Source organism: Amphiprion ocellaris, chromosome 14 (genome assembly GCF_022539595.1).
Source record: "Amphiprion ocellaris isolate individual 3 ecotype Okinawa chromosome 14, ASM2253959v1, whole genome shotgun sequence".
Classification (NCBI taxonomy): Eukaryota; Metazoa; Chordata; class Actinopteri; family Pomacentridae; genus Amphiprion; species Amphiprion ocellaris.
Window position 1 is genome coordinate 6,925,525 of NC_072779.1, and position 19,103 is coordinate 6,944,627.

Here is a 19,103-nt window from a genome sequence, read left to right on the forward strand (position 1 = left end):
TCATTGCACGAAGCAATAAGCACCTTCATTCTGCAAATTCCCAGCTGGAGCTTGTGTTAGATCCACTGTTTTCAGTGTCCCTGCATCGCTGTGGAGACGAAGGGACACAGTCAGTGATTATCAGCTGCAAAGCTCCTCATTATCCAGCACTGTGACAGGAGTGCTGCAGTGTTTAGGCCATCCTGTCCCCTATAGTTGGTTATCAGCGGCGTATTCCATCACTTTACACTGTCTTTGTAATGACACTAAACCTCATTACCATGCAATTAGAATCTGACAAAGATCTGTTTAGAATTCCCTGAGTTGTGTTTTGTACTTCTGCTGCCTCTGAGGCAATCTGATTAGAAGTGTTTTTTTTAACTTTCCAAAGTACACTGAGTGCTGTCTGCTGTCTCTCTCTGTTCTCCTGGGGCTTTATCTGCCACTTCCCAGTGTGAAAACAACCATTTATGTATTTTGTCAGTTCATTCTGTACTCTTTCTAATAAGCTGTTGTTGTGTCTGACTAACTGGATGGCATTCCACCGGGATTCTGAACAAATGGGAGCAGAGAGGCATGAAATATAGGAGAGGAGGAAGACAGGCTGAGTGTGGAAAACATATATCTAAATACGTCATGTACTCTCATTAAAAATCTGCTTTTTCCCCTTGAAGGAAGAGTTTCTTGGAGACTTCCATGTTTGTGTGTTTAATGCTGAGCTGGAGCCAGGAGGTTGTTAGCTTAGCTTAGCTTAGCATAATGACTGGAAGCAGGGGGAAACCGCTAGCCAGGCTCTGTCCAAATTCAAAAATGTCAACCAATATGTCTTGCTAATTAATTCTAACTTAGCATTTAACCACATAAACAGAAAAATCAACAACTTGTGGCCCTTCCAAAAAGACAATTCTGACATATATTTTTTACATTTGTGTTTGTATATGCATTAAAGAAACAGGTGACTATGTATAAACTATTGAGCTTTAGAAGCTGGTGTTTTTCAGATTTAAATAGATTCAGGTTAGCTGCTTCCTCCTACCTCCACTCTTGATGCTAAGCCAAGCTAACTGCTTCCTAATTCTAGCATCCACTTGACTAGTTATGTTATTTCATTTGTTTATCTGCACAAAGCTTGACAAACTGATGAAAACAAACAAGATACAAACTTTGAATGTGTTTCCTCTTGTTTTCACTGTTTATGCTTAGCTGTGCTAACCAGATGCAGCATATATATAAAGGGATAAAAATGGCACTATTTATCCTTAACAAAGGTAACCAGTGAGTGGATTGTCAAAATTTCAAAGTGTTCCTTTAAAACCAATGAAAATACTAGCCACTTGGTGCCATTTTCCACACTTATCGGTTGGACGCTTGTGATTAGGACTATCGTTTATCTGCCTGTTAGATTACATCAAAACTACCAAGCTGAATTACATGAAATTTGTTGACAAAGTGCAGGATTTCTGCAGGAAAAACAATAAATTTTGGTGCAGATCCACACCATTCTATACGGCAGAGGGCACACTCTCTAACTGTCCTTCTGCAGTTTTTTCTTGCTTTAAGCTGACAACCTACTGACATTACGGGGAGAAAATTAATCATAATGGAGCTTTTTCTGTAGAAAAAAAACAACAAAAACAATAGAACTGAACAATTTGCTGCAGTACAAAATTAAATCACAAACATTACATAAAACACAGTTGAGATGACTGAGAAAATCCCAACAATGCAGCTTTAAAGTTGCATTGTCGGAAGCAAATTCCAGATGACAATAAGAGCATAATAAAGTTAGAAATCTTCTCTATTTAATTACAGGAAAGTGACCCATTTTTTCCATCATCTCTTTGTCTATAATATTCTTGAAAACTAATTTCCTCTCTGAAGAGCAAAGTACAGATTTAATAACTGGTTGCAATCGGCTTCCACCTGCAAATATTTAAACAAAAACTTTTAATGAAAAAGCAGAGTGTGGAATGTGATTGCTGCTCCCAGGACAGTTCTGTGACAGTAAATCATTTCACTCATGGAGATGGTATGTCGATTTTCCTGCAGAGGGCACAAACGAGCTCTGATTGCAAACGGCAAACCAGGACAGTCTGCTGAGGAAACCAAAATATGTGAGTAACAAGATCTCACAGACAAAATATTCAATTCAGACTGTTCTCACAGCTTAAATATTTCAATTGCCATGGAAAACAAAACATTATAGTTCTGTGTTTAGTCTCTCATTCCTTGTTCTTGATGTAATCCTCTACTTCGGATAAGGCTGATTAACTGTGTGTCTGCATATTATATTACATTAATATGCCTTTTGGACTCAAGTGGAAAAAGTGAAAAATGTGGTACAGTAGAAGTACAGGGAGAGCTTAATTTATTCACAATATTACAAACATAATGGAATTTAAAACTCCAAACAGGCACAAAACAACAACTCTCAACAGAAAACAGGTGAGAAATATCGCAGTAAAAGTCGATTTAAAAATGTCTCTGCTGTCATCACTGCCAGCCGGGACTTGCTGAAATGTCTTTCCTTCTTGGCTTTACCACAAAGTCTATTCATATCAATGTCATATATCTCCAGTGTTTGAAAGAAAACCCCCTCTTTCCTGCGACCTCAACAAAACACTGCTTTGATTGAAAGACAGAAACAAGAAATGACACAGGAAGTCGTCAGATGTTTGCTTGTGTGTGCGCATATAGTAGCAGGAACTAAAATGAGGATTTCTCCATGTGCTGCCCCTTTGGAGGAGCTGTCTCCAAAATGTTGGTCTTTTTGCATTCTTCAGGAATTCCAGCAGGCTGCGGGGAACAACATGAGAGTCTTTCTAACCCTTCAGCCCTGCGTCAGCACAAAGGCCAAAACAAGCATACATTTGTTTAGCAAACTGAAACACGGCAGAGTAATAAATCTCCAGAGAAATGTATTACGGGTGGTGGCGGATCTGGAGAAAGTGTTTTGCACAAAAACATGAAAACATCCAAGGTGGAAGGGTTTCCAGTATCTAAGGAAAACCTGCTTTTACTATTATTTGTTGCTACTTGTCCTCTTCTCTGACAGTCTGAGGGAGTTAATGTGTTTTCGTGTCGACGCTCTGCCTCTCTGTATACCTCATTGCATAAATATCATATACACAACGGAAAAGAGAACATTTTGATCATTTTAAGACTTCATGGAGTTTAGTTGAAAGCTAACACAGCAAACACCAAGAGGAGTTCTGTCTTTCTGTTCAACCACTAACCTCTACACAAACAAAATTAAGACATTCATGATGTGGCGTCCACACACACTGCACATATTGTGACACAGAGCAACGGCGTTATTCTTTAACTACTTTCCTATGTTTCTGGTTCAAGATTCCGTCAAAACAAATTAATACAGCTACACAAACTAAATACTATTGTGGAAATACAGATGCAGTTTAAAAATGTGAGATTTTGTGTTGGGGAGGTTATTTGATTCAACTGTGTGTTTACAAGAAGAGCTTTTGAACTGATGACCAGTGTGAAAGTGTAAATAAAAGAGTTACATGTCTAAAAGGGGATAAACTGTGGAGGTAGAGAAGAGAGAATTAGTAAAAGACACCTGAAGTGAAGATTGTGGACCTTCCTCTTATAAAAAAGTATTTCAAGTATCACGAGTCACTTTAGCAACAAAAGGGACGTTGGGGGGGGAAATACTCAGTGATATAATTGTTGCTCACTTATAATCTGCTTTAAAGAGGTTTAGCACCTCTGCACGAGGAACTGTTCCAGCATAACATCATCAAGACTTAACAACACAAAGTATGAAATTAGCTGGAGAAGTACTAAAATTAATGACCAAACAAACTGAAGAAGAAAAACAAAAAGAAATATTGTTTAAGTGGATGGAGTAAGGTTATCACTTGAAATGATTTTGAATCTGATTTGAAGAAATGTGCATTTATGTATCTTTACAAAGTGCTTTTTTTCATTCACCTTTTTTGGTTTTTAGTGCCTTAATTTGAAACACATTTAAAAATAAGAACATTAAAAAAAAGAAATGTAATCTACTACATCTATTGTACATTTTACAGACATGATACAGTACACCAGCCCTCTTTCTGGCTACTCTCTTCCACTGAAGCCTTCTCACTGCTCAAATACAATCTTAAAGCTTATAGTAGGTTTCCACAGGTGCAGATATAGGGCTGTAGAACTATCGTCTTAATGAAAAGTGAAAAGCAGTTTCTACATTGCTAACAAGGGACGCAAAGTTTCTGCACAGCAGCTCTAATGGTAAATGTTCCACAGCGACGACTATATCAAGGCACACAGAAATACAGTTCAGTCCCGTTCAGAGGGAAAGAGAAACGTACGATATTGGGATGAGTTTTCATGCACACTGCTGATTGTGCAGGCTGAGAACGATGTTGGGCAGAGAGTCGGCGAGCGTTCTCAGCAATCTGAATAGATGACAGGAAGGCGAGGAGCTTCAGTCTCAGCACTCGTTATTGCTCACCTCATGTACCGCTTATATTAAAGAGAATGACACGATGGGTCCTCCTGTGGTTCTGCCAAACTCTTACAAAACTCCCGACGGGGTGCAAAGGCTTGGAGAGGTCAGCTAGAACTCTATCAGGCAAACAGTTCCTCCTCACAGATTCAGGCTGTTGGAAAGGGCCTCCAGCTGCTCCTCTCCCAGCCTCTGCTTCTCTTCCAGGTCCTTCTGCTGGATCAGCAGCGAGGCCTTGGTCTGCACGAAGCGTCGGTAGTCCTGCAGCTGCTCGGCGGACAGCTGACGCGACAGGAAGGTGGAGACCAGGTTCTCTCTGCGGTCCAGGTTATCCTTCAGATCTTTGGCGTCCTCCCTCTGTTTGCATAGCAGACGGTGGCGACTGTCCAGAGATTCCTGCAAGGAGATACAGCAAGGGAAGATTAATCATACCTGATGGACTTAAAAGATTGCATTTTCTCTCTATGTTGTATGACACAGCTGGGAAAAAATACATATAAATGTGAGGTCTGGTGCTAAATTCATGCCTTGCAGAGCATTAGCGCAAATGCATAAATAAATGCTTTGCAGTGAACTCAATAAAAACAGAATTATAGAGTCATACTTTTTGTCCAAATTAAAAGGTGAGATCATGTTCTGTGGGACAGGGAGCTGCGAAAGTTGCATGATTATGTATAAAAGAGCCACAAGACAGTAGGTGCAGTGTTTCCTTAGGTCAACAGAGGGCAGGGTAGATACAAATGTCATCGAAACTGGGCTGGAGTTTCGGTGAGTCAGTGTAAATACCAGTGTTGCTGATAACAGCAAGAAAACAAATGAGCCTCTAACAAGCCCTCAGTATGCAGCACGCTCTGCCACGCTTTTACAGATGGACAAACCAACAAAGAGGGCCTTTCAGGGATAAATCTAGAAATCTAATGCATCCATGCAAACATAAAATGATGCTGAAAATACTGGGGGGCACAATGAAACAGGATATTCAGAGGGAAAACAAAGCAAAGCACAGAGCTCAAGTTAGACCATATGACACCACTCCTACAGGATTTTCCAGGATGAACATATTTAATGCAGAAATAATGAGAACTATGTTTGAAATAAAGAGCTGAATGCACAGGTGAAAACAGTTCAAGTCATTATTTCTCAATATGTCACACCTTTTGGACATAAACTCTTGAAGTGTGGCCTGATCAAACTAAAATCTATCAAAAATAAACTTCAGATGTCTGATAAACTGTACAACTCAAACACAGATAAGCTTAAAACGGGCAATTAAACACAGATAAACCTAGCAACATTTTTTACATTCCACACAGTGAAAGCCTTGACTCCATTAAAGTCGCCCTTCAACTTTTCCCAAGTGGCATGTTTGCTGTTCTAAAGTAAACAGAGCAGGAGTATAGCTGAGTGCATGGGAGCAGCCACACACTTCTAACACTCATGGTCACCTTTTTAGCCCTAAATGAGCTGCGGTGAATCATGAGATCCTTGAGGTTGTATGACATAACATTCCCTGAGGAGCACGCGTTGACAGTATGCCTTCACTCACGTGCATTAGTGTATATGTGTAAACAGCATTAAGGGGAAAGGCAGGGGCGTAAATGGAGTCATAACACACTAATGATATTCTTATCAAGTCTTACTTAACAGTGGACTTTTAACCCAATATATCACTTAGATATCAGAGGGGGCCGCATGGTCGTTCACAAGATTAGCACTTTTTGCAGTGGAACATCAAAGAAAGCACTGATACAGTGACGTTGAACCAAGATTCGTAGTTTTAAGTTTTGGTTCTATGCTTTCAGTTATTAATACGATGGGAATAATTGCTACTGATACTGAAAGAAAAAATCCAAATCCGAAGACAAACAAAGGCAGGATGAATGCTGTGAAAAGGATTATATGAATTTGGTTACTGTTTGCAGAAACTTTTGAAATGATCCCTCCAGGAAAGTGCATGTGTCAAGGTTGGGAAGGTAAAAGGAAAATGTGAACCCACACATCTTTGAATCAAGGAGATGGAAAAAACAATCACAGGTTTTGGCTATTCACCTTCTCCTCAGCATCTGTATGTTGGTCCACAGTGCTCAGGGCGTTCTGCACTCTGGCCAGCCGAGCAGAGAGGCACAGCAGCAGGCTGACCACCCTCTCCAGGTCGCCTATGAACAGGTTGTACCTCTCCAGCTCCATGGGCAAACAGCGCTCACGGACCAGCACCTCCAGCGCCTCTCCGTGGGCCGCATTCTCCTGAACCTCTGCCTGGAGGGCGCCACGCGACTCTTCCAGTGAACGCTGACGCTCCTCGATATAGGACACTAACAAACGCTATCGAATTAAACCAGAAAAGAGAAATGCATGAGACATTTTAGGCAACGGCGTTATGGAAAATAGATCCACATGGCAGGACTGTGCAAAGTGGAGAAATTTAAAGAAAAACAATCGATCATTTTACACTACAGGTGAACCAATTAAAATATTTATTTGAAACATGATCATGGATAACAGTGTACTGTAAATATAGTGACTGAATGTGCAGGGCAGCCAGCAAGAAGAGGGAGGTTACTTGCTAAGCCAACATTAGACAAGCGGGAGAAACTGATAAGAGACAGACAGTACATCATGTGATAAGACAGACCCAACTATCTCTGCTTTAAATGAGTCTACTTAAGACCAAATAGCATCCAGATGGTACCAGTATGAAATTGATCAGTTTCTGCTTTAAAAAGAAAAACAGAATGAGTCCACAGCTGTAAATGTGAAGTGAAAAGGAAGTGTTCTTTGCTGTTCTGTCCAGTAAATGCAACAAAGCAGTGATGATTTTGATCATATACTGTGTTTATTTATAAGGTAGCAAAAACTCTGCCTGCATACTGGTAACACTGACTTGCATTTGTCATCTTAATAACGGATTATTACCGTTTTAGTACATATTAAACATGTACAACACTCACTATTTTGCATAAATTCATAATTACCTTCTTCTCAATGATATCTGCTGTGCTTTGCACGTCTGCACATTGAGATTTCTGGCTTTCAGAAGCAGAAGAACAGGGAGATGGTTCAGCCCCTTCGACCGTTTCAGCACTACAAACAGAAACACGTTTATGTCAATATAACATTCTTGATCCATCCAGATATTCTCATCATCACACTATAAACATGCTCAAATGTAATTCTAGTTTCACCTCGTTAAAATTTAATATCTTGATGGGGAGTAGACTCGGAGCAAGGCCCTGTGGTTATTTGCAAATTACAAAACTCTGAGCTTCAATCGCACATTCTTAGCGTATCTGAAGTGTGCTTACACTAGCAGAAACCTGAGTGCATGTACAGCAGTAAGCAAATAGACAGGTGTGCCTGTGCATGTGATGCAACAAAAGGTAACACAGCACTCGTGGAGCTCAGTTCCTGGGCCATTAGAAACCAGTGTCAAGTTTCGTGGAAACAAATTAAACTAGGAATTCTAATTAACTTGGCTTAGTTTGCAGCCTGAACTCGTTGCACTTTAAAATTGTTAAAAAGGTGTGAGTGAGATCGATTGCTCTTTCTGTCTACCAGCTGTACACATAAAGGATAAATGGTCACGATATGTAGTCACCTGGACATTCATTGCTTTACGCTTATTTTCACCTATTTATTGTGGTCAGGAGTGTGCTGTTTTCTCAAACTGAGGCAATAAAATGCAATAGTATGCCAGTAGAATTTCTATTTTCTGTGACTCTTTGCAAGTGTTTTGTTTTGGGACAGTAACATTTACCTCTCTGCAGCTCCTTTCTGCTCTTGTTTCTTCTTGTAGTGCTCCTCCATCAGCAGCGTGTCCTCTGACAGCAGCTGCTCCATCAGCATCAGTGCCGTCTTGCGATTGGCCAGCGGGTACAGCACTCTGGTCAACGACTGGTCCGCCTTGACCACTGCTGCAACAAGCTCTTCCCACTGAGGTCTCTCAACGGCCTTCTCCAGGCTCTCTGTCTCTCCCTCTGGTGTTCCCCTCTCCTCCATCTCCTGGTTTTCTCCCACCTTCTCATCTTCCACATCTGGGTCTTTCTCCTCTTCCACCTGCTGACTGACGTCTGCCTCAGAGATGGAGGTGCAGGGGGACACAGAGGCTTCCCTTGTCTGCTTTGGAGGGACTGAGCTGGTGGGCTCGTCAAAAACACTATCTGTCAGTGGAGAAGTCTGGACTTCCTCTTTGATCTCTTCTTCTGGTGGGAGAATCCACAGCAAAGGATCTGTGGTGACGCCGCAGCTCAGAGACACTTCATGGTTTGAATCGGGTGGTTGGGCCACGTTGCTTGGTTCATCCACCGACTGCTCTCTGTCTGATCCAGTCACAGATGGAGAAGTCCTGACTCTACTGGAAATGAAAGAAACTGCAGTTGAAAAACGCATATGGATGAAATCATATTTATAGAATGACAAACACCAGTTTCAGTTTGCTTTGCGTCTGAAGGTTGATACAATCAAATAAAGATTCAATGATTGTGGTAAGTTCAATTAGCCAAACTGTTTTACAGTGGGAAACAACTGCTGCAATCATATGGAGTCTAATCTTACCTGGAGCTGGGCCTGTTTTCACAAGGAAGCTTTGTCTGGATGGGTGTGGATGAGGTGGATTTGATCTCCCTGTCACTGAACTCTGGACCATAGGGGGAAGGTGAGTTAGAAGAAGTCTCACTCAAGGGTCTAATGGATATGGACTCATCTGTAACAGGGGTGTGTGATTCAGAAGGAGCAGAATGAACCCTGGCCCAGGCGGAGGAGCAGGAAGTCGGGGAGGTGGATCTACTTGAAATCCTTGTTCCTGCTGTTGCCTCCTCCACTGGTTCAGAGCTCTGCTTCAACAGGGACTTTTTCTGGGTTTGGTTTTGTGTCTGTTCCTGAGTGTCCTTCTGCCCAGCAACCTCTGTTTCTTTTCCTGTTTGCTCGAACACATAATGTTTCTTCCTCCCTCTTTCCTGTCCCTGGGCTTCTCTAACATCAGCAAAGTATGGAACACTCCTCTGTTCTCTGTCTGATCCTCCTGGCCCAGTCGAATGTCTCCACAGTTGATCCAGCTGCTCAGAACTTTTACTGAGGGCTGACAGTTTTGTTAACTTTGAAGCACCGAGCTCTTCCATGGACTTCCCTCTTTGTGCAACCACACGGACACGCTGCTGGCCCTCAGGTGCTGGCTTTACCAAGGCCTTCTCGGTGACATTCCTCTGGGAACTGAAATTGAAATGCAGTGTTGAAATGTGTAATTCATGTACACTGTGATTATTTTAGAAACAGAAAAACCCTGAAATGCAGTTTCTTGGAGGTTAAATATAAATCATTCACAGAAGGGCTCTGGAAAATGTTATTTCAAGACTGGCAATATGAATTGGAAGTCAACATAGTTTGGAGAAATAGGCCAACCCCTCGAAAATACCACAGTCTATTATTCTTCTTTTACAGTCCATGCGTAAATCTTTTGAAAGGAATGCTGGTTTGCTGGAGCAGGTGGGTGTTGACTTTCTAGTGCCACAATGAATCAAGTCGAGACTTATAGTCTGTGCCACAGTGCACACATCACTGACCTAATACTCTCCTGACCTAAAACCAATAAAAATGTCCCAATTTGTCTGCAGCACTGGCACATACCTTGAGGTTTCCATAGTATTAACTGGTAATGGATCCTCCTCATAGTCATGTGCCTGCAGACAGAAAAGACGAGAAAAAAGGCAAAACACGAATTACATTTGAACCTGTAAAAACATTTTTCTTCTTGCAGAAAATGAAAAATGAATGAATGTGAAATACTGCAGTAACAGTGGAGCTACGGTTAAAAAATATTTTACTTTTGTTTCCTTGTTTATACAAAGGTTAAATCTACAACAAACAACAGTGCAAATTCTACTGCAAAGATATTTTACAAACAATGAAAGAAACCCTAATCTGTGGCATTTGGATATGAAAAAGGTTAAAACTAAGACTTTCTACCAGTATCACTAGGAACTTGATTTACCTCAAATGCATGGGGTGTAGATGTGGAACGGTTCCTGAAGAAACTAGGTGGTTCTGGTTGGTCCAAGAGACTCTCCACTGAAGCAGACTTTCCCTGAGATGGACCTTGGCTCTCCCTCCATCTGGACTGATTCTGCTGGCCAGCGTATTGGCCTGAACACGACTGTGCTGAGAAGAACTGAGCATACCTGTTTTGCGAAAATTAAAACAAAACAATGAAAATGCTTGATAAGATCCATACTACAAAGATTGAACCACGTTTTCTCATTTTTGTGCCTCTATTTTGTACCTGATAGAGCTGGTGGAGGAATCAAGGATGCGGCCTGCAGAATGCGGTCTATGGAGCTTCTTCTTCGTAGTTTTACCTTCGTGATTCCCTGATAGAGGCCTGGGACCCCAGTCAAATGGTTTCTCCCCCAGAGAGTGCCTCTGTCTGGGTGGCGGTGGTAACTGAGGTGTTGCTTGCTGGGGCTCTGCTACTTTCTGGCCTGTCTTGCGCTCCATGTACTCCACAAGAGCCTTATGTCGCAGTTGTTTCAGGTTTGTCTTTGAGCTGCTTGAGGTGGACATAGCTCGGCCTCTCATTTCAAAAATCTTCCGCCTTGCTGCAACCAGTCCCTGCTCTCCTTGCTGCACATGCTCCTCATTCTCATATTCGACTGAAAACGGATTTTCACTCTCGTTGCCGAAGGAGCGGCAAGCCGAGTGGCTAGGTGTGCCACCGAGCTGGTTGAGTTTGTCTGGTTCGGAGTAGCACATCTTCTTCTGCTCTGGAGTCAGTCTCTTCCTGCCTCCAATGCGTGCTACCTGAGGCTGGGCCACATTTGTCGGCCTCCCATTTTCCTTTACAGTCTCTTCGTCTATCTCCTTCTGATTCTCAACGACTTCTTCTTTAATGCTTCCCTTCTCTGTCTCCTCGGAGGCCACAGAAGGAGTGAGTGTGTCTGTGGAAGTTTCAGAGTCCTGTGATGAGGAGAACGAGTGAATCACTGTTGGCCTCAGTTCAGGTTTTTGCCTGATGCGGTGTGGCCATGACAGCTGCAGGTCCTTCCGTTTAAAAGACGTCTCCCTCAGGACTTTCGACTGGGCATCCTTGAGCTTCTCTTTGTAGTATTTCTTAAATGAGTCATCTAAGGTGTTGCAGGCAACGGAGGTAACTTCGCCTTGATTGCTTTTGCTAATGTCACCTTGCGAAGGTCTCTCATTATCATTTACTGTTACGTCCCCTTGGCTGGTTTTATTTAGGATTGCTTCCTTGTTTTTTATACTGAAATCTGGATCCTTCTTAGGGTGTAACGCTGCCCTGCTGGCTCCAGTCAGGTGATACAGAAGTGGGGTTGTTTCTTTGTTTATCCTCTCACTTGCAACATCCCCCAAAGGCTGCCGTTTGCCTCTCTTTGCCTGTTCATCTCTCTTACGGTAGTTGGGCTGTTCATTATTAATCAGTGAGCTGACTTCCTTCATTTGTGTGGCTGAATGTGGTGTTGGGCAGGTCCTGTCAGGTCCACAGTAGAATATAGGGTTGTCGGCAGTGTGGCGGCCAATGTCTCGACTCTGCATCATGTCGATTTCTTCTAAGGTGTCGAAGCTTCGAGAGGATTGAGTCAAAATGAGGGCTGGTCTGTGATTCTCCTGATCCTGGCTCTTGGATATCAGGTCTTTTCCCTGGGACACAGAGGTGAAAACCTCTCTCTCATCTGTAATCGTACCACTGGAAGAGCGAGAACTCCGCTGGAGAGGTCTAAACAAATTATCCATTGTGCTATGGCTTCTTTCTTTCTCTCTATGCTGGTGTGTCTCCAACACAGTGGAGATCTCACTTCCAGTCTCAGACCCACAAACAGATACAGACTGTGTCCTCGTATTAGACTCAGGCTGCTTACATACTCCAGTAACAAAGTAGAACTGACCTTTATGCTGGATGCTGCTGCTGATAAAACTCTGACCACCATTCCAGGGGCTGGAAGCTCGGGTTGGTTCTGAACCAAGCCAATCATGAGCCGAGTGTGATCTTTTGCGCTGACTTTCAAAATGGCTACTACTACTGGGTTTGTTAAGATGGTCTCTGTTACCTCCACCGCTACCTGAGGGCTGTTTGGGTGTCAGGTGATCGGGCTGGCTTGTACCTCGGGGAGGCGATCGGCTTATGTTTGTTGACTTCTGCTGCTCATGGGCTGCTTTGCTATCCGTGATGAAAAGGTATTCTGGGTTCAACCTGGTCTGATCATGAGGCTGGAGATGAGGTCGGTAGCTTGGTGGCTGCTGGGCTTGTTGCTGCTGAGAGCCTCTCCAAACTGAGTACACTGGTTCAGAATTGATGTTTGGGTTGCCTGTATCTGAATTAACCGTCTCAGGTTTTGTAGCATTTAGACCATGGGGCTGTGGATGGAGACGATTGTGGGGTCTGAGTTGCTGCTTGGGTTGAAATTCAGCACTGTGGTGGTGAACCCCACTGTTCTCCAAGTTTTTAATGGCTATGTAACTATCCAAGCGTGCCGGGACTGGAGGAGGACGGACAGGAAGGAAAGCACTTTTGGATGAAGTTCCCAGAGGCACCTCTTGCTTGGTGGCTGCTTTGTTGTTGGGATGGAAACTCTCATTGCCATTGTGGTTATGGTGGTTTACAATGATGTTGTTATTGTTGCGATATTGCTGTGAGATAGCTTCAACAGAGCGATAGAGCTGGTCCATGGTCTTTGAGTCAGATTGCACAATCTGGGTCGGATTGTAAATGGACTTTACATACTTCAGATCAGCATAGTGGCTGAAGGAGCTGGACTGTAGGTCGTCTGTGAGAAAGGGAGAGGGGTAGTCTGGGGCAGTGGACCCACCGGAGAAGGAGCTGTAGGCAGAGTCTCCTTTGCCGTGTTGGTGGTGGGCGAGTTGGTCAGCGATGCTGCTACTGGACTTGGCTGGAGAAAGCCGGCTGACAGGCAGGCTCAGAGGATGCAGATCCACGTTGCTCATTCTCTCAAAATGGAAGTTGTAAGAATCCATGGAGGACTGGGGCGATTGGCAGGAAGGGAAGGGCAGGGCTTGTAAATACGACGTACGTGTTTGTGCACTGATGCATGTGTCTTCTTTGTGGGTAAAATTGGGGAAATTACCACCAACACATTTTCACCAGGTTGTCTGTCACGCTTGACGCTAATTAGGTCATTTTCCTGCCTCGTCTTTGTTTATCCAAAGCCTCCTGAAACAGTCTGCTCCTGGGGGAGAAAAAACAAACAACACAGACTGGTTATCAGCCTAAATCTTAAATTGGGACTCATGCTCCAGTCATGCATTTAGATGAAAAGACTGTTCAAGAGTGAAATGGTGTCAAACAGCTATGGGAAATAAAAGCGTCAAAGGCCGATACTCAAAATATTAGCCGAGTGTAGTCTTCACAAACATTTCCTTGCGTAGCTGTTTTGGCTGGTTTGCAATGGCGTGACAATTTAACACAAACACTTGTGCTAGACTGTCAACTTGGCATGTCCTTTAGTGCAATGGCACACAAACTGTACCTGTACCTTCATACTTTGTCCACACTATATGCATGGCAGAAAATGCTCGATCAGTTATACATTTGTAAATGTCTGGAAAGAAAGATTACCATTTTTGCAAGACGCTTTCAGCTCAAACACTACATGAGGGTGCCAGAAAACAGTAAGTCACCAGTGAAAAATCTTTGCTTCCTTGGCATTTCTAGGTCAGATTCCTGTGCTGAGAAATTTTGCTCCATCTGTTGCATGTTGTAAAGACAAATTATATACCCCCAAACTGGAAAAATGTTAGTTTTTCTTTTTTCAGCATACAGTACGTTAAAAAATGTGTCTGGCTACCCAGTTGAGTACCTGTGAAGATTTTTTTAAAATGATGACACACACTCCTTGGCACATACCACAGGAACAGGGTGAGCTCACTGAAACCTTTATCTTTCACTCATACTTAAAAGTATTTTATGTTTGAGCCAAAAATATTACATTTTTAAGGCTACCTGACTTCAAATAGGTGCAATATAACACAATATGATAATAAATCGGGCTATATCAAATCACAAACCTGATAGTAAGGAGTCCTTAAGGAATTCAAAGTCTACTCCCCTATACATAATAACTACTTCTGTCAAGATCGTGATCTCCTCTCACACTGTAAAGTCAAAGATAAAAATATTATGTGAGCAATACATGAAGTTTTATGTCTTTTTTGTGGTTGTTGTTTTACTGTTCCCACAGTTTACAGCAGCTTGGTTTTGTAGGTCTGTACGGCTAACCACCTGTTGAAGGAGTCTGTCTGACGTTTTGCATGAATAAGACCGCTAATTAAGGGCCTAGAGGCTGGCGGTGCACGTTGCAGCACACACATGAAAAAATGTCAGGAATTCTACATGGAACTACAGAAATACCTGAGGATTAATCATGTGACAGATGTATAATGCATTGTTTTACAGCCAAGACACCCATAAAAACTGGTCTGCCTTTTTCCCCTCATTATTTGTGGCAAACCTAAGTACTTCTTGTATGTAATTTTAGGTTATTTCCAACTGAGACCGAATACAGGAAAATTAACCCATAAAAATATTTGCAAATACCATGTAAACATTTCAGATCCCACCTGGGTTATCACCTATTCCATTTTGGAAGACGCTATACATCACTGCCATCCAAGTCAAACAATTTCAATAACAGCTTTTTCCCTCATGTATTAGAGACCTTGAACTTCCTGGAATATAAGACGTATGATCACTCCCCTGTAAATCTACATGTAACTGATTGTTGTGATATGTGTATACTGTCTACCATTTGATATGTGATATGTTGTGGCTTTGCAGCTTTGTTACTGATGTATGAAAACCAAACTCTACTTCCTCATTAACATGAATTTAATTCAGTCAGAAATGTTTGGGCCTTTCAGAGTGCTGCATCACTTACATACTCTACACTCATTCTGACTGGGATCAATATTTTGTAAAACCAGAAACTTATTTACCTTAATCCTGTTTTCAGTCTATGATGTGTCAATGGTAAATCTGAATTCTTGTTGATTCTTTATAATAGGTTCCATTATTCACTGTAAACACACACAGAATTTAATAACTTGCAGGGAACCAGCCTTGCAAGTTAATGATAGGTTTAAGTTTTACAGTGAACTCTAATAACAGGACTCTCTCGTGACCTGCATACCTTTCCTTGACTTTGTCATCAAGTCTGAAGCCACATACCTGTCCTGTATACACAAAGGTAAATGTTGCTAATAAAACAACCAGTCAATCAGCAATGACCCTGCAGAATCCATGTAGGCCTCACCAGCCATGGGAACTGCAAGAAATCTTCACATTGTGAATCAGTTGATTTTGGTTCTTTTGTTTGACTTGCAAGAAGTTCTTTTAGTTTCACTCAGAAAGTGACAACTAAAAACTACCATACAATCAATTCTAATGCGCAGAATTTTCCAAGTGTTGGCAAGTTTGTTGGCTGAGCTCAAAAATCTGCATCAAAGATGATCCTAGGTGGTCGTTTTGCATACACACAAAACCCACCTCCCAAGAGCCTTTCAGTTCTACAGTATTAAGGGGGATTCCATGTGTTTATGAAGGTCTTTCTGATCTGTAGTGTGTCTCTGTGTTGGTCTATGTGTGTGTGTGGTTTCCAACCATCCTCTTTCCTCTGCGAACACAGAGAGGCTCCCAAACAGGGGAGCGCTCAAGTGGAAGTGATGGAGGGGACAGGCAGTGGCAAAATGTACAGGGAGGAGGGAGGGTAAGGCAGAGGGTGACCAGGCCAGACAAATACTCACACGCAAACCACAACAACAAGAGACCGGAGAACCGAACAATGACAGAAGAAAGCTGAACACAAAGTAGAAGATCAACAGTCGAAACAGCAATGCCATCTGGGAACTACTCAGAGATCAGCTCCTTGCAGGCTGGTTTAAAAGTTTAGAAACTTTACAGAGCACCATTAACATGAAAAAAGTGGAAAAAACTCACCCAAACTTTGTGTCTAAGTCACTGACCTTCCCGATTTCCATCTGAAAAAGAAATTACTTTCCTAAGTTTCATCCTAAATAAGGATTATCCAAATGATTTCCGTCCTTTTTCTCATTCAGAACATTGTTCTTCTTGTAAAGAGGGACCAGACCAAGTAACCAGGAGAGCCAGATATTAGAGGGAAGACTTCTAGCGGGTCCCTTCTCCCCCCACTGAGACCCGAGGCTGCCTAGTGGGAGCCACTGATTGGCCAGCCGATGACGTCCAGCTCTCTGATGCACAATGAGCGCAGCGGAGGGAATATTTCACTGCTGCAGATAGCTGCTAGTGCTGCCGGCCGCCCGAACAACAGAGAGAGAGGGGAGGAAAAAAGAGGCCTCGCATTCCTGGCTGGCTTCAAAGACGGAGCAGAGCCATTCATTCCCAAGGCCCTGAGCCCGGCGCATGGAGACTAGCCAAGGCAGGAGGGAGGACAGAGGGGAGGGGGTAATGGTGGTGGGGTGGCTGGGTGTATGGGTGACCTCCCAGCCTCCACCAAAAAAAAAAAAAAAAAAAAAAAACTGTCACAAAGACTAGCAATCCCCCAATATTACTCTTTTTTCTAACATCTACTAGTCTCCCCTATATTCTTCTATTCTTGTCAATAAATTTTTAAATGATAAAGAAGTTACTCGGCTAATCAGTAACTGATCCCAGAAATATCAAGTAATTTCTACTGCAGTATGACTGATGTAAAAGTCAATATTACTGTACTTTATTTTAGAAACTGTGTTTTATTCACTTAGCATTACCAGGGACCTCTTTTCATTTTTACAAATGGAAAACAATCTCTGTTAATTATACAATAAATATCCTAATTACAAGGACAGTGGGGCCTTTAATTGATAGGTTGGGTTTATTAAACCTTGAAGATTTACTGGAAAATAGGAAATCAGAAAGTGAAAATATGGTACTAAAAATGTACGCCTGGGATGAACCACAGCATTAGATCATGACAGTGGTCAGTCTGTTATATGGTCAAATTCACTTTCACTAAGAACAGCTCTCAAAACTCCTTGTGTGATTGTCTAGTGTCAGACAAAGACCCTTGTTGCCTTCACTATTGTTTTCTACTGAGGCTGGCAGCACTAGTGCTCAGCTATGCTGTGAGTTTTTTCATTGTTAGACAGTGTCAGACAATGTGGAACAAAGAGCTGGACCCATGTTCTGTTGGTGGTTTTGCTGCTTCTACAGCTTATTCCACCTGTTGCAACTATTAATGTGTAAACCTGAAGTGTTGATATCACTTTTTGAGGAGCAAAATAAAGAAAATCTTATGTATAGGGTTCTTTCCTAGATAGATAGATTTTTGGCAGCCCCCATGCCTGTGTCAAAGGTAAATCCTTAATGCTAAAATGACAAGACTTAAGAATATGTATATAGCTAACTAGTTAATTGAGGTTTCATTTACTCAAGTAAAACATATTTTTTATTTATAAAATTGTTAGAAATAATATCAAAGTATTTCAGTCAAAATGGTAACCCTGATTCATTGCTTTTATGCAGATCTGCTTAATGTTGTGTCACCCCTCCAAAGGTCCATTCTGAGAAACAAAAATCATACACATACCCTGACATACACACATTAACTACAGCCAGATATCATTTATAGATGATATCTCACCTTAAATTATCTGCTAAAATTTAGCATCTCTTTCAATTGTCAAACAATTTATTTTTTTAAATTCTGGTTTTTCATTAAGTACATTGAAATCAACACATTACAGAGTGTAAACAACCTCAACACTTTGTGGTCAGCAAATACACTTTCATTTATTTTAGGGATGACATACGGCTGTTGAATTGCCAACGACATTGTCGCTTTAAAAAATTTCAACTCGTGATTAAAAGAGAAGTCGATAACGGGTCAAGATTAAATGCTGAGGTGAGGAGTAAACAAGGATAAGCTCATGACCACTTTCTGCCTGGCAACTGAGCTAAGTACGATATCATGGTGGATGGAGGAGGGAGTAAGTCTTAAGACCTGTAAGAATTTCAAGACCATATGTTTTTAAAAAAAGCCTAACATGGTTGGGCAAGCTGTCAGACAAGAACACACTTTCTTAAAGAAGACTGGAATCATAAAACCAATGAATGAATGAGAGAGAGCACGAGGTGAGGCTGATTTAGAGAGGGAGGAATGTTAAATTCTGTCAGATTTTTTTTTTTTTTTTGTCTTTCATTGGTGATTATGCGTTCCAGCGTGACCTTCACCATGCAGCCACGAGACTGGACCACCAGGCAGGAATAGACAGACAGAAACAGGGAGGACACAGTGACAAAAAGACACAACTAAACCAACATTAAGAAACAGAGAAGATGGAGACAAGACAAGAGAGGGAATTCTGTAAGTTACAGTGACTGATGCCAGGAATGCCAGCCAAGCAACTGCCAAGCCAAAACCATTAAGCTTGTTAGCCCTGTTGGCCTCACTAAGTCTGCTGATAAAGATGATGATGAGTTTGTGGACCTCTGGACCTCTGACTGAGGAGCTAAACGGATTGCTGCGTTCTCAGAACACTCACTGGTGAGAAACAAAACTTAAAATGTCCGTCTCAAAAGGTCTACAATTATTTCATTTTCTGCCACCCTAGAAAAACTTAGACTCAGGTAACTTTATTACTGCTTGTGTAAATGTACAACAGACTGGCACTGTCG

The 19,103-nt window shown here is 42.0% G+C and overlaps 1 protein-coding gene across 3 annotated transcripts in view; it reads right to left on the reverse strand.

The window, feature by feature from the left end:
• Positions 1 to 2,330: 2,330 nt before the first annotated feature.
• The window catches only part of shroom1 (shroom family member 1), a 33,843-nt gene continuing 17,070 nt past the window's right edge, over positions 2,331 to 19,103 (reverse strand). Inside the window, exons 2-10 of one of the 3 annotated variants that reach the window (XM_023286870.3) lie at positions 16,407 to 16,447; positions 10,722 to 13,641; positions 10,434 to 10,620; positions 10,070 to 10,122; positions 9,002 to 9,655; positions 8,205 to 8,801; positions 7,423 to 7,531; positions 6,500 to 6,772; positions 2,331 to 4,846 (exon numbers count right to left, since the gene is read on the reverse strand). In XM_023286870.3, the coding sequence (XP_023142638.2) occupies positions 4,592 to 4,846; positions 6,500 to 6,772; positions 7,423 to 7,531; positions 8,205 to 8,801; positions 9,002 to 9,655; positions 10,070 to 10,122; positions 10,434 to 10,620; positions 10,722 to 13,429 (4,836 nt within the window). In that variant the 5' untranslated portion in view covers positions 13,430 to 13,641; positions 16,407 to 16,447 and the 3' untranslated portion in view covers positions 2,331 to 4,591. The remainder of the gene's footprint in view (positions 4,847 to 6,499; positions 6,773 to 7,422; positions 7,532 to 8,204; positions 8,802 to 9,001; positions 9,656 to 10,069; positions 10,123 to 10,433; positions 10,621 to 10,721; positions 13,642 to 16,406; positions 16,448 to 19,103) is intronic. The other 2 variants (XM_055017350.1, XM_023286868.3) reach the window with 2 other exon arrangements.